General features: G+C 44.6%; 2 protein-coding genes across 3 annotated transcripts in view; both read right to left on the bottom strand.

Moving 5' to 3' along the window:
• Positions 1–4436, bottom strand: part of bin1b (bridging integrator 1b) — a 38809-nt gene extending 34373 nt beyond the window's left edge. For both annotated transcript variants that reach the window (XM_083634296.1, XM_083634297.1), the window contains exon 1: positions 4080–4436. In XM_083634296.1, coding sequence (XP_083490422.1) covers positions 4080–4166 — 87 coding nt within the window. In that variant the 5' untranslated portion in view covers positions 4167–4436. The remainder of the gene's footprint in view (positions 1–4079) is intronic.
• Positions 4437–6271: 1835 nt separating this feature from the next.
• LOC310774028 (indian hedgehog B protein-like) lies at positions 6272–22750 on the bottom strand (the record flags this gene model as incomplete). The annotated part of the gene is made up of 3 exons (XM_083634089.1): positions 6272–7762; positions 14393–14654; positions 22451–22750. 3 exons carry the CDS (start codon positions 22748–22750, stop codon positions 7095–7097), a joined length of 1230 nt encoding a protein of 409 aa, XP_083490215.1. The 3' UTR covers positions 6272–7094.
• Positions 22751–23717: the final 967 nt, after the last annotated feature.

Here is a 23717-nt window from a genome sequence, read left to right as displayed (position 1 = left end):
AGGAAAGCCACTTGGTAAACATGAGCGAGCTACAGTATCTCCCATTTTCTCCCCAATTGTACTTGGCCAATTGCCCCGTTGCTCCACCCCCTCTGCTGACCTGGGGAAAGTTGTAGACTAGCACATGCTTCCTCCAATACATGTGGAGTCACCTGCCGCTTCTTTTCACCTGACAGCGAGGAGTTTCACTGGGAGGATTCGCCTGGGAGGATCACGCTATTCCCACAAGTCGTCGCCCGCCCCCCGAACAGCCACCCTGAGCGATCAGAGGAGGCAGTTGTGCAGCGAGGATTCATACCCCACTGGCTTCCCACCCGCAGACACGGCCAATTGTGTCTATAGGAACGTCTGACCAAGTGTGAACTATAATGAGAAAGGTTTTACACATTTTACAATGTGTTCATGTAAAGTGATCCATTTGTAAAAATCCTCTCTCTGGATGTATACACAAAATCCAATGATATTCCAGAAACTCCAGTGGGGATCCTACTCGCCCCCTCTCTCACTCTATCTCTCCTATATTTCCAGTTACAGTAGTCACTCTCCACTGAAAAATAACAAATCTACGAAGCAGGAACGCCTACAATTATGCTGTTTTTTAAGTAAGTTTTTGAGTGAAAGAATAATAACCAAGATCTTGTCCTTGTCTTTTCAAGTCACACACAATCGGACGAGCTTTGCTATGACTTGAAGAGTAAGCTGCTGCTAAAACAAGCTCTGATGTTAAGACATAAGGAACGTGGGACATGAATGCTATTTCATTCAGCAGAGACATGGCTACTGATCTGAGGCCAGCTCCTATTTAAAGTTCATTCAGCAGAGACATGGCTACTGATCTGAGGCCAGCTCCTATTTAAAGTTCATTCAAGTGCTTTTGGAAAAGAAGCAGGAAGGCTGAAGCAAAGACTCAAACTAACTGGAGACTCGTTAAATTCCACATCATCTGATGAATGTTGGGGTGGAGCTTCACACTGAATCGTTTCTCTTTGGCTGGATCTATGAGGCCATTTACACCTGGCATGAACATGCATTTTCTGTGATCAGATTGCAATCGGATAGTGCTTGACCACATTAGCCTGATTTCATTTACACTTGGCGTTAACATTTTGGGTGATCAGATTGCAATCTGATTGCAATCTGATCACCCAAAACAGTTGTCCTCTCAATCCGCATACAGTTGCTGTATGCGGATTGAGAGGACACATTGCATTTACACTTGTGTTCAATGTGGTCACAATGAGTCCCTGAGCACCTCTGGAGGTGGTTTGGCCGATCAGATCGCAATCCATCTTCAATGTTTTTTGGGGCGTTTACACCTGTACTTCCAAGTGGTCAAGCACTATCCGATTGCAATCTGATCACAGAAAACGCATGTTAGTGCCAGGTGTAATAACTTGAATCATCACAATGTCCAGGGTAAAGATAGATGGTGGACGATGGCATTGTTGTTGTTGCGGGCGCGGCAGCAGCAGTGGAGTAACGGAGGAGTGATGGTTGTTGTACTGTAGGCTATTACGCCGGTTATGCTATTTAATATTGTTGTTATTAGATTGTATAATACTGTAATACTTCTAAATGTGTGGCTTTAACTGCAGAAACTGTCTAAGACAAAAGACTGCGCATGCCCATTGGTATTGGACATCAACCGTTATTCAGCGCACACATGAGCACGCACAATGGCGGAGCAAAACTGGGGGTGGGGGTGCTGACAGACATCATGATGTTACGATGGTGGGGGCTGAGACCATTGGCTGTGCCCGACATCATCGATGAACGATACGTCCATCACCCCAACCCTAATTTGAATTTCAAAAGAAGGAAATCACGATAGCACATAGTTAAAGCACATCATCCAAAAAAAATCGTTTTCGGTGCCGTTTGTCCGTCTTTCTGTTTGTTAGCAGGATTACGGAAGAACTACATGCCTAATTTTCATGAAACTTGGTGGAAGGGTGTAGCACGGGCCAAAGAAGAACCCATTCAATTTAGATGTGGATCTGATCCGATTCCGGTCAGGGGAGTGGGTGGGTAGGGGGAGTGGCTAGGTATATGTGGGTGTTGGGAGGGGGTGTGGTCAGGAAAGGGGTGGTGCTAGGGAAAAGGGGCCATAGCTAGGGATAGGAAGGTCATAGAGTCTGGGTTTGAGGGATAGGTAGGGGGAGTGGCTGGGGGGAATGAGGGTGAGTCAGGGGATTCTGATCCGACTCACAAAATGTGCATATCATAGCAAGCTGCTGTGAAAAGGATCTATTGGCCTTGGCGGAGGTCTGCACTCTCCGAGCGCACTTCTAGGTGAGTCTAGTATTGAGTTCTGCAATCAAAATTTTCTTCAAACAAGTGAAACAAATCTGCCAGTGGGATTAGATAATGATATTTTGACCCTGTTTTCTCCCCAATTGTACTTGTGCAATTCTTCCTGCTGTCCCGGTCATTGCTCCATCCGCTCTGCCGATTTGGGGAGAGTTGTAGCCTGTTTCCTCTAATACATGTTCAATCGCCAGCTGCTTCTTTTCACCTGACAGTGAGGAGGAGCGACGCTATTTAAGGTTTTTAAAGCCAATGAGTACACCGGGCCCAGGTGCACTCAAATCAGCCTACGACCCCAACCACCAGGCTCCTGCAAGACGGGTCAGGAGAGTGGGAGGCTCGTCACCCTGCAGTGCATCAGTGACCTTTTTCACAGCAGCCATTTTGTGTCTGAAAGGCAGGGTAAACACAGGTGCAACCAAATTAATGAGGGTTTCCAACTTTCAATCCATGTAGGTGTTCCAGTGCTGGGGCCCTCATTAATGGTCTGATTGCATCTGCGTTTACCCTGCCTTTTACAAAATGGCTGCTATGAAAAAGGCCCGTCTACTTTATTCTGACTGGTTTCAACAGACGCACTCATTTCTAGAAAACTCTTGAAACAATGAAGTGAAGCTGGATGGAGCCAAGTGGGGTCATCTCTCCTGACTGCAGACGTTTCTCTTGGTTTAATCACATTAAGATTAGAAGGCGGAATATGAGACTGAATGAAATGAATGAAATGCTCCTAAAATTCTAAATATAATTTGACACTTCTTGTGAGCAGCGAATTAAGCGGGTAAATAGTGCAGCTGCTAGCAGGCATGGACAGATATGAAGATGAATGAGTCGCCATCAGGCCAAGTCACAAGTTTGATTCCCGATGAGTGTAATGTGTCCATCAACAGTCAAGGAGAAATAAGACAAGACAGACTAAGGGTAACAACTAACAAGTATGATTAACAGCTATGAACCCGGTCTCTTCTTCTTTCTCCTCATCCAAAACAAACAAACTGACACACAGGACCCCTGTTGTAGTGAGCTGATTAGTGTGTAAAACCTCCAGGCTTAAGCAACACACAGCGATTAGCACAGACAATAATAACCCAGAGAGAGAGAGAGGGGGGGAGAGAGAGAGAGAGAGAGAGAGAGAGAGAGGGAGATAGGGAGAGTGAGAGCAAAGATGTTGAACAGATTGTTTAATTTGTCTCTTTCCCCTGGGTTATGGGATTCCTCGCTATCCTGTTGCACCTTGCGCAACTACTATGGATGATGGTAATACTATAAATACAGAGGGGGGGGGGGGGGGGGGGGGTGGAGAGAAGAGCCAGTGAGAAGTTCTCTTCAATAAGAGCTAGTCAAGAAAATACCAAACTATAATGTTAAGTTCTCCTCCTGCATGGGTGAAGGGACAACAGCTCTGGCAGATAAATATGTCTCTCCTTGCCAACCTGACTGAGACTCACAACCACTAGGGCTAGGCTATAATATCCCCAAATGTATAGCCTATTAAGTAATTGTATTTATTGCACTGTAATATAGCAATCAAAGAATGATAAATATAAGAGAGAGAGAGAGAGAGAGAGAGAGAGAGAGAGAGAGAGAGAGAGAGAGAGAAGCAAGAGAGAAGAGCAGAGGTCAGGCTCAACTACAGAGCAGCAACCATTAGGCTACATACAGTGTAAAACCACTTCACCTGTTACATCCAGTGGGCAGCAGTCAGTTGCCCTGTCACCCAAATGTCACCCAACCCTGTCACCCAAATGCGCTGAATGAAACCCAGACCACCGTACCTTCTCCTGCGCCCGGGTGAACTTTTTTTGGATGTTGATGCCCAGTTTACCGGCGGTGACCCCGGGCCCTTTCCCTATCTCGGCCATGTTGCGCGCTGTGTAGGGATCCCCCAACGCTCTGAATGCGGACCGGTGGAGACCACGGCCAACGGAGAGAGAGGGAGAGCTGTGGTCGACGGTGCGTAACCCCCCCTGGTTGAAGAGAGACTCGGGTCGCAGTTGCGCGTAATTCTAATCCCGGTGACAGCTTCTTAAAGGTGCACTGCGTAATTTAATACGCGCATCAACAAAACCAAACAACAAAAGCAGGTGGATTTTCGTGTTAAGGCAGGAGAAAAACAGCGTGGAGACAAGACGGTGCGCCAATTTCGGATATGTCCCTCTTCTTCTTGGCATCCACCGTTAATTGACGGTCTCTTGAGCCCGATATGGAGAGATTGGGTTTCCTTTCCTCTCCAGCACGTCTCGTCTCGGCCATCCTCTTAAAGGCGCAGTAATAGCGCTGTTGTTATTATTAGCTGACAACTGTTGAATGCATGCAACTGGTGTGAAGTACTCAGATCTTTTAATACCACAGTATAAAAATACTCTGTTACAGTAAAAGCACTGCATTCTAAATGTTATAAAAGTGTTGGCATCAAAATGTAGCCTACAACAAAAGTAAAAGTACTCATTATGCAGATTGGCCCATTTCAGAATAATGTAGTTAGTATATTATATTATATTATTGAATTATAATTATTGATGCATTCATGTGTAGGCTAAGCATAACTTTTAATGTCGCAGCTGATTTCCACTATTTTATATAGGCCTGCTGGCTGCATACAGCAGTGGTTCAACGTGGGGTCCCGGGACCACCAGGGGTCCTTGAAGGGTTTCCAGGTGGTCCCCAGAAAATTGATGAAGTGTTAAATTTGACCCATTATTTCATACAAAGATAACACAATCAGATAATGTAGAAGAATTTTGATATTTTATCTGTTATCTTTATCAACAAATAGAGAAATACCCGCACACTGGAGCAGCTCCAACATATTTAATTAAACAGCTACTGCAAGCTTTCGACCCACACAGGGGTTATCATCAGGCATTTTGCGGGTATTTCTCTATTTTTTCTATATTGTGCCTCTGTACCCAGCACCTGGCCTAACAAAAGGTTGGATGTGCACACAAACCTTCTATTGAACTGTATCTTTATCAACAACACAGATAGTCATGAAATTCTGGACATTCATCAAATGGTCCGTGGCCCTAATGTTTAGCAAATTAGGGGTCCTTGATATGAAAAAGGTTTAGAATCACTGGTTTACAGTAATCTATAATAATACATCACCATTTATAATTTGATTATATTTTGTATTAATCTGAATCAGCAAAGTACTGTATAACAAGTTATCAAATAAAGGTAGTGGAGTAAAAAAAAAAAGTATAATAATTCCCTCTGAAATATAGTGGAGTAGAAGTATAAAGTACCATAAAATGGTAATACTCAGTAAAGTACAAGTTCTTCTAAATTGTACTTGAGTAAATGCACTTATACTGCAGAGCCAGCAGCTGTCAGTAAAGGGACATTTACATATGAAGCGGTAGCACGGAGGTCAAAATCAATTCTCACACATGATGGATTTATCACCTAGAACCAAATGTTCAAAAGTCATTTAGAATAGGGGCGTCCGGGTAGTGCAACGCCTAACAACAAAGGTTGCAGGTTCGAATCCCCGTGTTACCTCTGACTTGGTCGGCCGTCCATACAGGCACAAATGGCTGTGTCTGCGGGTGGGAAACCAGATTAAGCGTATGTGTCCTGGTCGCTGCACTACTAGTACCTCCTCTGTGGTCGGTCGTGGGAGGGGAACTGGGGGGAATAGCATCATCCTCCCATGCGCTATGTCCTGTCGATGAAATTCCTCACTGTCAGGTGAAAAGAAGTACATGTATCAGAGGAAGCATCTGCTAGTCTACAACTCTCCACAGATCGGCAGAGGGGGTGGAGCAATGACCGGGACACCCTGGAAGGGAATTGGCCAAGTGCAATTGGGGGGGGGGGGGTTTAAAAAAATAGTAATTTAGAATAAACCCAAATACATTCTCTGTCACACGTGCAAATATAGACACATAAATAAAGCAACCTCTGGCTCATTTCCATAGAGTTTAATTTAAAAAATAGATCTTTTAATATACCTCATCACCCATAATAACCTCATAAACATTTGTAGATTTCTGTAAACAAACAACACATTATCTCAAAGACACTTAAATACACACTATCATTCGTCCTACATTTTTTAAATTCAGCTGCAGAGTATTAAACAGTAATGTTACATCGATGTCGTTGGATGACAAATATTAGGCCATGTGTCAAGGAAAATTTCAGTTTCTTCAATGAGAATTTTTGCTTTTTTTGTTTACTACAGCTCATGTATCATCCTGGGAAGCAGCAGCAGCACATCCAACACAACTTTACAACTTTAAAGATGAATGAAAGTGTCACACAAAAAGTCATGAAAAGCATCTTGTATTTTATATTGTAGGAGAGCTCATCTGTGTCAGTTCACAGCTTTAAATCTCTCTTTAGTTCTGGTTTAAAATGCCCACGAGGGACTCAGGAGGACCCAGCATCAGACAGCAGAAGGTCCATCACTGAGCTCGTTTATGTCCTGAACATCTCGAACAATCCCAGCGGTTTTTGAGCAAATCCCAGTCCCAATGTTAAAGGAATAGTTCACCCAAAAATGTCCCCATTGATTTCAGTTGCGTTTGGAGAAGGCTGCTACGAAGTTGTGCTGGCGCCTGGCAACCTCCGTGTGTGTTATAAGGACTAACAAATTTCACCTGCATTTCATTTGTCATGAGGGTGAGTAGATGATGGCAACATTTTCATTTTTGGGTGAACTACTCCTTTAACGGTTCAATCCCGCATGCTAAGCATGTTTCACGCTTTGGATAAGCGCGTCAACTCGTCTTATCATCGTACCCGCTTTACCTTTCTCCTCCTGTCTTTCATAGCTCTTCTCCTCACCTCCCCACACCCAACGGATGGAACTGTTCTGAATCCAGCAGCAGCCTCCCCAGCCAGTGTAGGAGTCGTGAGTACCAGTGGAGCCCGTTAACGTGTTGCCCGGTGCCGCCGGTCCACCTATGCAGCAGGCGCAGCGGCACGAAGGCCCGGTGAGCCAGGCCGTGCCGGTTCACAGCCGCATAGCAGGACGCCACCACCCCATCCACCACCACTGTCCCACGCTCGGTGAGGGGAGCGAACGCCCCACGGCTCTCCCCCACGGTGACCCGGGTGACCCGCGAGAGCCTGCGTCCCGCTTCACCCTCCGCCACCAGCACGCACTGTCCCGGCCGGGCGTCGGTGGCATACACGGTCCTCATGGCGCCCGGGGCCGCCCCCTCCGAGCAGTTGCCCTCTGATATGAACAGTAGGTGGGCCGCGGTGAGTGACAGGCTGTGGCCGGCCTCCGTGCTGATGGTGTAGAACAGCTTGCGGGTTTCAGGCTCGCGGTCCAGGAAGGTCAGGACCTCGCTGAACACCAGTAGCCCCCCGCCGTCGCTCCCCAAGGAGGACAGGACGCGCTCACCTGGCCGCAGGTCACGCATCGCCCTCTGGTGCCCGCTCTCCAGGGTGACCGAGGCTTCGCCCGGGAAGCAACCGCCGGACTTGGCTGCCACCGAGTGTTCTGAAAGACAGAGAGAGAGAGATAGAGAGAGACGTTATTGTTACTGTCCAGAAATATCCTATGTGATTAATCTGTATATTTAATATGCAGTTTATTTCATTTTATTTTACTTTATTTGTACCTCATTTATGTTTGAATCTATGCTTTGGCATGTACAGTACATCAGATTCATGCCAATAAAGCCCATTGAATTGAATTGAAGAAAAATTAAGAGAGAGAGCGAGAGAGAAACAGACACAGACAGACACAGACAGAGAAGAGAGCACTGCCCGAGAGAGCTAACAGACACATAGACAGACAGACAGACAGAAAGAAAGACAGTCACAGACAGATAGGGAGACAGAGACAGACAGACAGACTGACAGAGAGAGAAAGAAAGACAGTAAGCGAAAAAAAAAAAAAAAAGGATGTCAATATTCCTAAAGCACTTAGGTACATAATACATCTTTCCAACTCCCTTTGGCTAAATATTTACTTTTTCTTTTTCCTACACTCCACATAAAAGAACAATACCAAGCTGTAAGATAAAAGCTAAACCTGAATCGTGTGTGTGTCTGTGTGTGTGTGTGTGTGCGTGCACGTGAGTGTCTAGGTAGGATTGTGTACGTGACTCTGCGTCCAGAGTGACACCTCTGTCTCAAGTCTATCTGGGAATAAATATTTGGGGAAGGCAGGAAAGCCAAGGCCAGGTGATAAGATAAGTTGGCCCGAAGGAGGAAGGAGCAGAGCGGGAAACCAGCCAGCGGGTTAATCATCCCAACACTGAGATTTCTCGGGCGGGACGGCACTCGAACACGTGCTCCGTCTCAAAGTACTAAAAACAGTTTTACAGTAGTACAGGAACACACGTAAAAGTTAAAATCATTCAGCAATCAGGAATTGTTAAAACTAGGGCTGGGCGATATAGACCAAAAATCAGATCTCTGTTTTTTTGGTTGAATGGTGATACACAATATATATCTAGGTATTTTCTACAATGTGGGCACAATGTTCAGTTGTAAGTCAAAGCCACATAATGAGATGTCACAAGGACTTTTCCAAAAAAGAAGATATGGTGATATGGACAAAATCAAATATAACAATATTTTTGATCAAATTATCGATGTTGCAACAATATTGTAGGGATGACTATTGATGCTCTCACAAAATATTTACACAGTGAGAATTATGATAAATAATCATCAGTAATGTGGTTATATGACTAAGTGGGTGAAGGCAAATAATAGAACAGTTCAGAAAATGACATTACTTTACTGTAATGGATTGTAAGGAAGAGACAACAGTTACAATATTACTATATCCAGTATCTAAGATGATATCTAGTCGATATAATATTGATATATTGCCCAGCCCTGGTTAAAATTGACCGAGGAGTTTCAGCTCGATTGAAACTTTGTTATCTTGCATAAAGTTAGTTAGCCACCTTCTCTCTGAACTTTGTCATTATGCCTTAATTATTATGGCAACAAGTGGACCTAACTGTCAGAGTGGGACATTCAAATACTGTAGCTAATTGATAAAGGGTGGAAAATCTTTGGTTTGAAGAAGACAGAAACAGCCCATTAGAGATTAGGGATGAAACGATTACCGGTTTAATGATAAACCGTGATAAAATTCCTGAAGGTTAGTATTACTGTTTAAAATTGTAATTATGATTAAACCGTGTTTGATTACTGCCCTTTGAAAAGCACAGTAAATACTGTCCATCATCAACCAAAGTTAGCAACAGGCACAGGCAGCCTCCGTCTGGGTCTGAGTTTTCAATATAAAACTTTCATCGTTTCATCTCTACTAGAGATCTGTAACAAGCAAGAAGTAGTAGGAACAGGTAAATATAAATGTCTATAGCAAGTTAAGACGTCACATTAAAGTGTTAGACCAGGTCTATCTTAATGCAACTGGCCTACACTCATTTTCTGTAGCAATCCAATGAGCATCCATTGATTAGTGTCTGCTGTGGTCATTGGTGGTGTTTCTACACTTTCCCAGAATATTCAGACATCTGCTCATTAAAAAAACAAATTAGACATATTTTGTTCCCCGCGCAACTTCAACCTGCAAAATTTCAGCTCCACACCCCTGACCAATGACCAATTGGACACGTAGCCAATCAAAACCAGCACACACATGTAGTTACCTCAAACCTTTTAAACTTTGCTAGTGTGATGATAGCTCAACTCACCCTTTTTATAGGATTAAAGTGTGTTTCTCCTAGGCTGCTGTTAGTGAAAGGCTTATAGGTATAGGTACTTTTATTGATCCCAGAGGGGAAATGTGATTAAGAGATGCAGCAACTCATGAAACATCTATGTATTCCATGTTGGCTCCAAATTCATCTAGAAACCAATGTGGTGTAGACCATCCCATAGCCATATATCATAAAATCTTAATCTATAATCCTAACCCACATGCTCCATAATATGAAGAGTGCATTTCCAAAACAATGTATATCCATTTTAGAAAATGCATCATTTAGTATATCTCTAAAACACAGAATTCAGTAGCCTACAAATGTATTTTTCTTGTCAGTCTTAAATGACTGACCAGCCTTTAAAAGGTGATGTAACTTGTTTACACCTTGTTTTTGTGTCACTTGTCTCAAATGGTGAATATGTCATTTTGAAACTGTAAATATACCTTTCCTAATCGTTTCCTGGTTTGACCATGGTAACACCTCTCATCTTGTTCACCTCAAGTCATTGTTGAAGCTGTTGTGGTCCAAAGGCTCTGAGGTTGAGTGAAAAGTGTTTGGTCCGGTGTGTTTTATCCCTGTGTCTCGTCTTCTTTTCTCATCTCAGCCCTCAATTTCCCCCCTCGCAGTCCAGTCCTTCGTCTACATGGGTCCTGGTGGTATGCTGCCCCCTAGTGGTTGTTTCCTCTCGCTTACTACAGTCCAGCAGCCCCCTTGGTCCTTGAGAAGGATTTGGGGGATTTGTTGGTGAGGGATTCGATGTCATATGTAACCACCAACACCACTGGCGTTGTCAGCACGACTTAAGCTTTTCCGCAGTTGGTGGGATTTTTCTTCCCAACAGAGTTCTGCGCCATCAAGACTGTTGCTTTGCCTTGTATCAAGACTGTTGCTTTGCCTTGTATCAAGACTGTTGCTTTGCCTTGTATCAAGACTGTTGCTTTGCCTTGTATCAAGACTGTTGCTTTGTCTTGTATCAAGACTGTTGCTTTGCCTTGTATCAAGACTGTTGCTTTGCCTTGTATCAAGACTGTTGCTTTGCCTTGTATCAAGACTGTTGCTTTGCCTTGTATCAAGACTGCTGCTTTGCCTTGTATCAAGACTGCTGCTTTGCCTTGTATCAAGACTGTTGCTTTGCCTTGTATCAAGACTGTTGCTTTGCCTTGTATCAAGACTGTTGCTTTGTCTTGTATCAAGACTGTTGCTTTGCCTTGTATCAAGACTGCTGCTTTGCCTTGTATCAAGACTGTTGCTTTGCCTTGTATCAAGACTGTTGCTTTGCCTTGTATCAAGACTGCTGCTTTGCCTTGTATCAAGACTGTTGCTTTGCCTTGTATCAAGACTGTTGCTTTGCCTTGTATCAAGACTGCTGCTTTGCCTTGTATCAAGACTGTTGCTTTGCCTTGTATCAAGACTGTTGCTTTGCCTTGTATCAAGACTGTTGCTTTGCCTTGTATCAAGACTGCTGCTTTGCCTTGTATCGGGGGATTTCGGGGAGAAAAAAAAGGTCAAAAATAATGAAAATACCAACTTGACAGGTTGCCCTTCTGATCAAGTCAAGGACTGGGCACTCGCGACCCGATCTGGGAGGGAAGGAGAGAGAAGGAGAAGAAGGAAAAAAGAGGGTGAAAGTGGGTGAAGTAAGAAAAAGAGAAGAGAGAAATGGGAAGAAAGGGGAAATCTCAGTTACTACTCAGTGTAAAATGAAGGGAGTTGGGGGCGGGGCTTACTGATGTTCAGTTCTGATCCATTCTGACACAGATGTGTGATTTTCAACACACATCTGTGTGTCTAGTTTGGGATGTCACATTTGTGTTACTTTTCATGATATGTGCTGCAAACTAGGCCCACTACATACTTTGTTATGAACATACATTGTGTTGAAAAGTAACACAAAATTATCTGACATCCCAACCAATGGTGTCCAGGCCTGTGCCACAGGTTTTTGTTCCAACCAAATACCACAGAAGCTGATTTCACTGGTAAAGACATTTGCAACCAGTAATCAGTGGAATCAGCTGTTGTATTGTTTTGTTGGAATGAAAACTTGTATTTTCCTCCATGGCAGATGCCCGGACACCAGCCTTGGAGGGAACTTTGGTCCCAACCTAGACACTTCAATATGTTGAAAATGACACTATATTTGACCGTATTCACATGGCGGCCATTTTGAACTATCAGAGTGGAAAACACCACCTGAAAGAGGCCAGCTATGATCAGACCAACATTTATGTTTTCTCAGATTCCTCACTGAAAATCATATGAGAAACAAATGGCTTTCAGGAATCCAGAGGAACCTATTAATTTTAATATATTTGGCCCATTATTGTTAGCTATGGAGTGTAGCATAGGTAGCTAACTGGTAGTTAACTTACTAGCTAGTAAGGTAGCGAACTTCCTTGCTAAATTCATGTAGTTGTTGCGGTTGCTGTTCCCAAGAGTACTAGCTACTAGCTTTGATAATGGTTAGGTTTATCTAAAGTCCTCACTTATGTGTTGAAGTAATGCTATTTTTTATGCTAATCTTCCAAGTAGTTTCCCGCGTTATTATGGCTAGCACCGCATTTCTTGACCCACCCTGAACGCCCTACTCTGCCTCTGATTGGCTTACCCCTATATTCTCATCCTAACCTTTACCAATCATCACTCCTCATGCCTAAACCCAGCCCAATTAGAGGCAGAGTAGGGCGAGACTTGACAAGAAATGTGGTGCTATCCATAACAATGTGAGTTTCCCCCACGCCAAGTTCAAAATGGCCGCTGTATGAATATGGTCCTATCAAAATTTGCTCATTGAGCTGATTCTAAATCAGTCAACATGTGGCTGTGTAAAGTAGCTAAGCTTGCTTCTGTGTGAGGAAAGCAAGAGAGTCCTAAAGCAGCAAAACCCTAACGTTACATACGAGGGCAGATGCAGAACATCATGTCACTGTCATATGAGACCGGGCCGGTCCGTCAAGGGGAACAGTCAGAGGGTGAGTGGCAGGTGAGACAGATGAAGGACAGGGCTCAGGTAAGAGCTAGCAAACGCTCACACACTGGGATTCAAGCAAGAGGAGTTAGGGATCAGAGAGAGAGAGAGAAACCAGGGGACAGATGAGTGTAACCAGACACCTTTAATAGATAGAGACACCCCACTCCAGGCTCTACCAATAATAAGAAATTGTACCGTTCAGCTTGTGATTGGTGGTCTGTCAATGGTATGAAACTTCATTAGCTAACCAGTCTCCTAAATGGGCGTGGCAGTGGCGAAATCTCTGTGGCACAGATACAGGAAGTGTCTGGAAGTTGGGGTGTCTCTATATTAAATGTCTCTGGTGTAACCGAAATGTTAGGGACAAAGTTAGGGGAAAGGCAGGAAGCTGCCAATGGAGTCCTCCTGGAAAAGAGTGCCTTTGTGTTTGTGGTCAAAGAGTCTTCGGTTATTCGTACAGTTTGAATTCAATGCTCTCCTGTGTGTCGGGCCATTTACCGTGGAGGTTAAACGGGCAATGCACTGAAAAAATTAAGTTGATTTATTATGACCAGAATGACACTTATATCCCAAAGGTGTGAAAAGTATTGAAAGAATTAATTTGGTTTTTGAGCTATTAAAGGACACTTAATCCATATAGCGATATACTGTAGATTAAATGTCAGCTCAGTAAAATCTCTTAATGAGGACACTGTTGGGAATATAGTTTTCAAATTAGTAGGTTATTTTAAATACGTATAGCAGCATTTTTAGGGATTCAAATTGAAGCTAACCATTATGAACGGATACCCACTAAAAATAGTCTAGTAAATCTCTTGTGGAGAATCAATTATAGCAGAAGTTTGGGTAAACTAGAGGTCGGATGTATTCATGAGTGAATGAAGGAAGGCCGGGTGAGTTTTTTTCCCTGCGTTAGTGGCAGTTAATGGAAACAAAACACTCATGCACTGCACTCTCACTAGAACCCATGTTCAGCGTTTCTCCTCCACACGCCTTTCCCTCCCATCTCTCCTATCCACTCTGCTAGTAAGCTACTGTAAGTCTGTCTCTTTCTTTCCTTTTCAAAGTCCTCTCAAGACACAGAGAGAAACTAAGCCTTAGAAACAGATTCACCTCTGTGAGGAAGTGAGGAGAGAAGATGCGAGAAAACAAAGAATTTCTCAATGATATATTGTGAAATATTGGGGATGCAGGTTCCTTTCTCTCTACAAACTTTAATTTTCAGCGCTTAAAAACAGTTCCAAATAATGATGGGTGGAGGGAATGAGATGCCAATGCTCAAGATTTGCTTAGTTTGAATCTAATGAAAGCTTGCAGTCCAGGGCTTCTGCTCAGCGCTTGAATACATTGCGTTGGAAATTGCCCGAAATACCTTTCCCTTAACTTCTTGTGGTTTGGAAATTGCATAACTCAAAACTGCAACTTCAATAATTTCTATATGTATTACACGGCTCCAGTCTCTCACCTGACTTGACGCTGCAGTGGACGTGGGCCTTGGACTCGTAGTAGACCCAGTCGAACCCGGCTTCCACCGCTAGACGGGCCAGCATAGCGTACTTGTTCCTGTCGCGGTCCGACGTGGTGATGTCCACCGCCCGGCCCTCGTAGTGCAGCGACTCCTCTGAGTGGTGGCCATCCTCATCCCAGCCCTCCGTGACCCGCAACCGGACCCCGGGCCACAGGTTCATGACCGAGATGGCCAGTGAGTTCAGCTTGTCTTTGCAGCGCTGCATTGGAGGAGACAGAGACGGGGAGACAAGGGAAACACCAGTTGAACGCAAGCAATGAAAACATCTTGAAACATGGGCCTTTTCAAATGTTTCATATTTTTAAAGCTCTTGAACATGGGTCAGAAATCTCAGAGTAGAGGTAATGAAAGATTCCCTGCCTACCAACACAACGGTCGCAGGTTCGAGCCCCCGTGTTACCTCTGGCTTGCTCGGGTGTCCATACAGGCACAAGTGGCCATGCCTGCGGGTGGGAAGCCAGATTAAGGGTGTGTGTCCTGGTTGCTGCACTAGTGCCTCAAGGCCCACGTCCACTGAAGCATGTGCTAGGCAGAGGGGATGGAGCAACGACCAGAACACCCTAACAGGGAATGGCCAAGTACAATTGGGGAGAAAATCTGAAAAAACTTGGTAAAAAAAAGAAGAGGTGATGAAATTCTTCTTAGACTATAGTACATCCACGCAATTCACATGGAACCATTGGGGCAGGTTTTTATTAAGAGCAGTCACCTAAAACTAGTGCTGATTTTGTGTTTGTGTCATGTCGGAAATGAATGACTGTAAATACGAGCTGCCTACTGAGAAAAAGACGTGGATACAATCAATTCTACTCACTAAATGCGAGTGATATCTGCTGTAGTTTGTATATTCATCAATGAATTTAAAATCCCCACCCTATAATATTCAAGGTAGGTTTCTCTAGGCTCTCACCTAGTAGATAGCATAAGGGAAGAATTAATCAGATTCTGTGTATTGGTAAACTCCTTATCTCCCCTTGCAGACTGGGAACTTTTCAAGAAATATCATCACCTTCTCCATACTGCATCATTGTGGGGCTGGAGCTGGGCTCTCTGACAGCGTGTCGGAGAAGAGAACGCTGACCAGGCTACGCTCCATCATGAACAATGACTCTCACCCACTCCACGGCATGCTGGTCAAACACAGTAGTAGTTCACTGAGAGGCTGATCCCACCCAGATGCAACACAGAGAGGCACAGGAAATCATTCCTGCCTGTGGCCATTGGACTCTTTAACGCCTCACTAAGAAGAGCACCTCGGAGACATTCAGTCTCCCTGAGACTGAGTCAGCCGATAGATTAACTGTGCCTTAGCTAAACCACATGTAATGTGCAAGTCGAATTAATATAATTCCAGTGTGCAATAACTGCAATTTGACACGTACTGTACATTCTACTTTATTCTACTTTATTCTACTTATTCTACTTATTTTAGTTTACTCTATTGCATTTGACTGCATTTTACTTTATTGTATTGACTGTTTACGTTTAGGGAGATACTGTGTGATACTGTGTTATGCTATGTGTGTTATGTGGATATTCATGCCTGAGTGCGAGCAGCTGTAACTTGTCCCAATTTCCCCCCGGGGATCATTAAAGCCTTTCTGATTCTGATCATACTGTATCTCCTCTGCTCACTACCATATGTTCCAACACAGGGGTCAGCCAGTTACTTCCTATTGTGTTTACACTTCCTGTGACAGTACAGTACTAGTGACCAGGTAAAACAAACATTGTTTTGAACAGGAAGTCATAACACAACTGTGTCAAGTGGGCGGGGCTACATAAGGTGAATAGGACTTAGACTTAACATATCAGCTTCCCGATTATATTTGGGCCAATATGGGTGTATCGATAGAAACCGGATATCGGCCAGTCAATGTTGCCCACTGCAGATATGATGGAGGTGAGCATAGGATTTTACTCAATAGTTTCATTTTGTAAAACCTGTAGCTGCTAGCCCAACTAAAAGATTGTGTTTCAGTGGAGAATATAGGGTCTCATGACGGTGTTGAGTGCTGATCAGGGCAAAGGTAATTTTTTGATGGTTTTTTTGGGTGTCAAAACAGCTATCGGTAGCTTTAATCCAATACTAATGCTATTAAAAAGAACGCCCATAAAAGCTTAGCCCAACTACTACTCACCCAATTTGCTCTCAAAAGATCTATCAATCTGTAGCATTTACTTCTCTCACATTATCATTCCACTGTATGGCCAAAGCAGTGTGTAGATCACATCACTTCGGCCCGGACCTTTGCACTTTGCACTATTTGTTTGAAACTTTGTGGATTGCACTCTTTGCAGGTCACTCTGGATAAGATCACACTGCTGCACTCTTTGCAGGTCACTCTGGATAAGATCACACTGCTGCACTCTTTGCAGGTCACTCTGGATAAGATCACACTGCTGCACTCTTTGCAGGTCACTCTGGATAAGATCACACTGCTGCACTCTTTGCAGGTCACTCTGGATAAGATCACACTGCTGCACTCTTTGCAGGTCACTCTGGATAAGATCATACTGCTGCACTCTTTGCAGGTCACTCTGGATAAGATCACACTGCTGCACTCTTTGCAGGTCACTCTGGATAAGATCACACTGCTGCACTCTTTGCAGGTCACTCTGGATAAGATCATACTGCTGCACTCTTTGCAGGTCACTCTGGATAAGATCACACTGCTGCACTCTTTGCAGGTCACTCTGGATAAGATCACACTGCTTGCTGCACTCTTTGCAGGTCGCTCTGGATAAGATCACACTGCTGCACTCTTTGCAGGTTGCTCTGGATACGATCACACTGCTGCACTCTTTGCAGGTCACTCTGGATAAGATCACACTGCTGCACTCTTTGCCGGTTGCTCTGGATAAGATCATACTGCTGCACTCTTTGCAGGTCACTCTGGATAAGATCATACTGCTGCACTCTTTGCAGGTCACTCTGGATAAGATCACACTGCTGCACTCTTTGCATGTCACTCTGGATAAGATCACACTGCTGCAATATTTGCAGGTCACTCTGGATAAGATCACACTGCTGCACTCTTTGCAGGTTGCTCTGGATAAGATCATACTGCTGCACTCTTTGCAGGTCACTCTGGATAAGATCACACTGCTGCACTCTTTGCAGGTCACTCTGGATAAGATCACACTGCTGCACTCTTTGCAGGTCACTCTGGATAAGATCACACTGCTGCAATATTTGCAGGTCACTCTGGATAAGATCATACTGCTGCACTCTTTGCAGGTTGCTCTGGATAAGAGTTTCAGCCAAATGCCTAGAATATAAAATGTAAAGCCTTGACACAGCCAGCGATCTCAGGTCAGTGACTTGATAAATACAGGTCCAGATCCTTTACAAAGACCCATTCTGCCTGCTGGATGGTGCACCCATCCACTTCACCAAACCCCCCTCTCCTCTCCCCCCTTGTCCTGTGGCTTCAGCATTCCCACAATGCACCCCTGCTGTCCCGGCTACCCCCGATGTTTGCTCTCTGTGGTGAGCGAAGGGAGCCATGAGGCTATGTTAAGGATGGATGGAGGGGTGGCTGGAGGGGGGTGAGGTTATAGGGTGGTTGGGTGTAGGGGGTGGGAGGGGGTGCTATATGAACAAGAGGTCCTAAGCGTCCCTCCAAACCCGGGGTCTGGTGAGGGTGAGCAAACAGAGGGGTGAGAGGGCCCATTGAGGCCCTGAGGACGCCCCCTTCTTCGCCTCGCTCAACTCGCTCGCTCAAATAAATTCACCCGTCTGCCCCGTTTATCCGAGTGACACCCAGTCTTCATTGTCCCGTTAGTGGAGGAGGGGCTGTGTGTGTGTGTGTGACTGTGTGTGCGTGTGTGTGTGTGTGTGTGTCGATGTGTCTGTCAAATGGGACGTCTCAGGTGATCTGGTTGTGATGAAACTTGGTGGGATGACGCATTTGGGGGTTCTAATTTAATTTCCACTAATTGGCCTTAAGGGGGAGGGCAATGTTATAATTCGAAGTGTTCGAACGCAAACGTGATATCATTACTGGTCCTATTTTGACGAGACTTGGAGAGATGATGCATTTTGGCTAGGTTTTCTGCTGGGAGGTTTTACGCAATCTTGTCATTTTTTGTCAGCAAACTGCTTAAAAATGACATTAATTGGTCCGATGGGGACACTATAATGAAATGTCAAAATTTCTAACTTTAAAAGGCCATGACTCCTTCACTGTAAGTCTGATTGAGATTAAGCTTGCAACTCATATCCAGCTATTTTTACACTGAATGACACTGATTGGCCTGGGAATGCTATAATTGACAAAATTAAAACTTAAAAAATGACTACACTGCTGCTCAGATTTTGATTAAGCATGGAGGGGTGATGTGTCTTGTTTCTGATTGGCCCAAGGAGTGTCTGCATCATTCACATAGGGGACACAAACCTGTTTTAATGGGTGACACCTCTGTGTATTTCATACTGACACTCAGTGTCATAGTTAAGTCACTATATCTCGAGTCGTAGTCGAATCTCAACTAGTCCCCAGTGTTCGAGTCCGAGTCACCAAAGAAGAGTCAGAGTTGCGTCTCCATTTCCCTTAGTCCGAGTCCAGAGTTAGGCTACTGAACATGAGCGTGAATCCACATGTAGGCGGAACACACGTGCCTGACCTTGCATGAAATTGAATAATGTCACTGTATTCATTTAGCTATAATATCTTATGCCAAATTATTAGATCCTATTACAAAAAAACTAACAAAAACAGTATTTTTCAATTAACAAGTCCGAGTCCTCATCTCCAACTTCCGAGTCCGAATGCATGAATGCTGGAGTCCAGGTCGAATCATCAGTGTTCATGTTCAAGTCCAAGTCGAGTCATGAGTCCTGAAAATGTGTCAGAATCCTGGACTGGAGTAGCCTACAACACGGCTGACACTAACCCAAGTCAAATCAAGTGACTGGAAAATCCAGTCACTTGAGAGTTGTTAAATCATGTTAGTGGGACATTTGTCGTGTTGTTAAGGGACCAGAGTCAGGTCACCACTGTTCTGCTTCAGACGGTTGCTGCCTTTCTGATGCAGCATCTTATTAATCTCAGTCTATTAGAATTAAAACCTATAAATGTCTTTTTCCATGTCGGCTCTCTGGCCTGCTGTGATAAGAATAGCTCCTGGCTCAGTGGCCATAGATGCCTTTTCACAGTGCAGTGTGGATTTTAACGTCTTATTTTTTTCTCCTCTGCGGTCAGAGCAACGAGCTAGAGTTCATAAATCAGACGATGGATTTTGTTGGTTTTCCTTTCAAGGTATACAGATCGACGGGGGTTTCTGTAGGAGCGGTTTTAGCACTAAACCACGGGCTGCACAAACATTGGGACGCATAGGCTGACAACATGCGCCTATGCACACCTATGCACTGCAAAGAATATCCTTCTGAACGTGTCATTTTAGTCTTGTGTGAAGTCTTGCATCCTGTTTTAAATTAAATAAAGTTGGAAGAAGATGACAAACTGGTGAGATAATCCCATTTTCTCTAAATGCAAATCAATTTATAATATTATTCCACTGATTTTCTTGAATTGGGTGGATTTCTCTTTCTGCTCTGCCTTGTTTTAAGATCCAGTCACATCATGTTTGCAGAAACTTCCTGAAACACGTGAAACTGGATTGGAAATATGGAATTTTCTGAGGGCATTTGCATTGTGTTCCACGTTCTTTGAGGAAAATAAGAGTTTAAATGAGAATAAATAACTTGTTAAGATAGACACTTATTGCAGTGTGGCTTTGCCCCTGCCTGAACAGTCGCGTCTGTATGCATGGAGCGCCCAGGAAAAGTCGCCACATAGCCTACTGGATAAAAAATAAAAAGAAATCTGTATAATTAAGGCTTCGACACAAGTGAAGTAGACTATTTTTGCACATGCGCTGCAAAAACAAACACAAAAAGTAACACGGAATAGTAAAAGACAAACAGGAGGCTGTCTCTGCGGCTTGGAGCCCATAAATTGTGTGCAGGTCGGCGTTGACGCGCAGCGCCGGGGTGCGCGCTGCAAAAAATGTCCGTCCTGACGAGCAGTTTACTCTCATTGAGGCGAAACTAATTTGGCAACTCTTTAGATTAGACTACTTAACACAGGCTATTAACTATAATAGCCTATAAATTGCTTATTAATATGCATATTAGTGGGCTCATTATTAGTCATTAAAACTCGTATCACCTTATTCTGCAGAATAATAGCCTACTATATCCAATAATACAGCCCATAAACTAATTATTAGTGCTTAGTTAGGCTATAGCAGTTAGGACGTTGTTGCACATGAATTGGTCTTTATAGGCTAATAGGCTATACCTTGCTCAGTATGGGCTTATAAAGTGCTCACCTGAGATGGGCTAAATTATTAAGCTATTGAGGAAAACCATAGTTAATAGCATGAGCGTGTTCCCTAATCATAAGTGTTACCAATAATTTTAATGGAAAAAACGAAAATTCCTGTCAGTTGGGTGAAATTATCCCTTTTGCTTCCAATGCAGTTGAATCTATTCCAGGGATTTTGTGGTGGGGTGCCAATAGCCTACAGCAGATCAATCAGTGTTTAATGTAGCCTAACAATTCTGAAATAAAATAAATCGTGGAGAAACGTTGATTTGCATGGGAAAGAAGTGAAATCATCCAGCCTAATCCCTTTTGCAGATTTTTCCAGTATTTTCACCCCTGATAAACAGGCTGTAGCCTACTGTATCTGCAACATTTCACACTTAACCCCAGTTGAGGCGACTTGTCCGACTTGTCCGGGGTGGATATATTTCTTGCAGTGCGCGCAGCGAGGTGACAGCTCCGGCGGGAGTGCGCACTTTCATTCACCACGTGGGTTTCTGTGGACATAAACGCTGCTGCTTTTCGAGAGGAAGCCCGCGGTCACAAGAGGCAGATATAAATACTTTATTCCTGGGGAAATTGGGAGTCAAATAAATTCCACTGCGAGCCACATCAATGACGGCGTCGTAAAAATTTCTGACAGTCCAAAAGGCGACTGTTAACTCTGGCCAGTCGGGCTAAAAACGAAATGGTAAACATCGCTACAAGCTTGACCTAACCAAATACGACTATTGGCTGTTTTTCCACCAAAAAAATGATGTAAAACAGAGGACATAGTGTTTTAATTAAGAGCGACCGCTTTTCCATACATTTTTAGACGGGGTTGCCCTCTTTTACGCATGAGCTGCCTACAGTGAACTCTGGATCTGAGGCGCCAGTTCTCAAGAAAACAGATTCGGACAGCCTACAAACTGCTGTGAACTTACACGACTCATGTGAACTGCATGCAGCAATCACTTGGCGTCAATAACAACAGCCGGGGCTTTGGAATTGACGAGAATGAGTTGTGCAAATAGGCAGCTTTTGCAATCAGTGATTCCCAGCGCATGCACCAGCACTGCAAAAAATAAAATAGGCTACATGTTCTTAAAGAAAGTGAAAGACTGACTTCCTTTCTTTATCATTCTTTCTGCCTGACACTTGTTAGGCCTACTTGAAATTCCATTAAAAAAAATCAAATTGGATTAAAAACAAGTGGAACAACTTCACTTCATTGGCAGAATGGTTTAGCCTACTTGATTTAAGAAATATCCAATTTATGCTGGATTTGAGTCTTAAATGGCTTGTTAAGACGGGCAATAGTGACTTTTTCGTTACTTTATGGGACATTGAAAAAAAAATGCAGAATGTTCTGCTATTTTTCAAGATAGGATAGAAACACTTAATTGTTTCTGGAAAATCCCGTAAATAAAATATGAGTGGAATTAGGCCTGCTTAATGTTTCACTTCTTGATTTAGGAAATATCCAATAAAGACTGGATTTATATTAGTTTAAATGGCTTGTTAAGACGGGTCTCTTTTTTTGCAGAGGAAACATGTCAATAACAAAGGCGGAAAAGATAACAGTGTCCACGCGTTTAAAGACTGGGCAAAGTGCACAAAGTCGTGTATCGAAGCAGATTTCGGGCTAAACGGCACTTCGGCAGCCGGGGTCGGTTACCTGCGTCATCATGCGGTCTGCACCTGTGTTCTCCTCATCCTTGAAGATGATGTCGGGGTTGTAGTTGGGGGTGAGCTCCTTGAAGCGCTCGGAGCTCCGCGTTATTTTCCCTTCGTATCTCCCGCTGGCCCCCAGCGTCTTCTCGGCCACGTTGGGGCTGAACTGCTTGTAAGCGAGCGGGGCGAGCTTCCTCGGTGACCGCCTCTTGCCATAGCCTCTGCCCGGCCCGCAGCCTTCGCTGACCGTCGAGAGGAGAAAGGCGCACCCGGCGAGGCACGTCACCAGCGTCGGGAGCAGCATTCCACCTCCACCCCGGGGCCGGTGTGCAACCCCCCGGCGGGCGGCCAAAATGTCACCGCTATATTTCTTCTGGTGTGCACCCCTCCCCTCCCCACTCAATTGTCTTCTCCCCCAAAACCTATTTAGAGCAACGGGAAGGGAACAGGACTCATCTCCAACTCCGAGTCCCCCAAAAAGTCGCCATTCCCCGGCGCGTAAAAGGGGGTTGGAGACGTTGCTGGAAAGACCTCAACCTGTCCGCTCGGGCGCTGACACTCTCCTATCCCAAGTGCACGCGGAGGCAGGGGCATAAATAGGCGAAGTAAGTTTATCTTGGCAGCCAGGTTCAAAGCTGTCTCTCTGTCTAAGCTGTGAGAAACGAGGCTACAGACAGACAGACAGGCGCACAGTGCGTAGGCTGGCTGCGCCTTTTGGGCACGGCGGTCAAAGGGTGTCCCCGCAGCGGTTTCTGCCTCTCGGGGTTGTTCTCAATGCGTCCCTGTGGCGCGAGGCTGTTGGCAGGAATGGAAATGGAAGAGATCCTGCTACACACAGATGAGGTGCCCGCGGAGGAGAAGGAGACCGCGCCCTGCCCTGCCGCCCGGACCTGCCCTCTGCTCTGTCACAGCCTACCGCCACCTCTCCTCCCATCTGGGTGGCACAGCCGGCCGCGCGTCGCCCTTCATCTCTGCCGCTCCGCTTCAGCCAAAAGGAGACAAAACAGTCCAGCCTGGTGCGCGCACTCATGTCCTTTGGACTCTTGTCACAGGAAGACGCGCAAGCACCAACACAGGTGCGCGCCTCAAGACAGGGCTGGTTATCAAACCTTTTCATGTCAAGGCCCCCAAAATAGAAGGTCGGCACTAGAGCAGTGATTCACAACCCTTTCATATCGAGGAGACGAGAACACGTAATTTGTCCACATTAGAGCCATGGACCCCCATGAGATTTTGTGTCTGACAGCTGCAACGATTACAGTAGTCGATTT

The sequence above is a fragment of the Poromitra crassiceps genome (genome assembly GCF_964638095.1).
Source record: "Poromitra crassiceps genome assembly, chromosome: 3".
Lineage (NCBI taxonomy): Eukaryota > Metazoa > Chordata > Actinopteri > Beryciformes > Melamphaidae > Poromitra > Poromitra crassiceps.
Note: the sequence above shows the minus strand (reverse complement) of the source record. Positions and strands in the feature narration are given on the sequence as shown.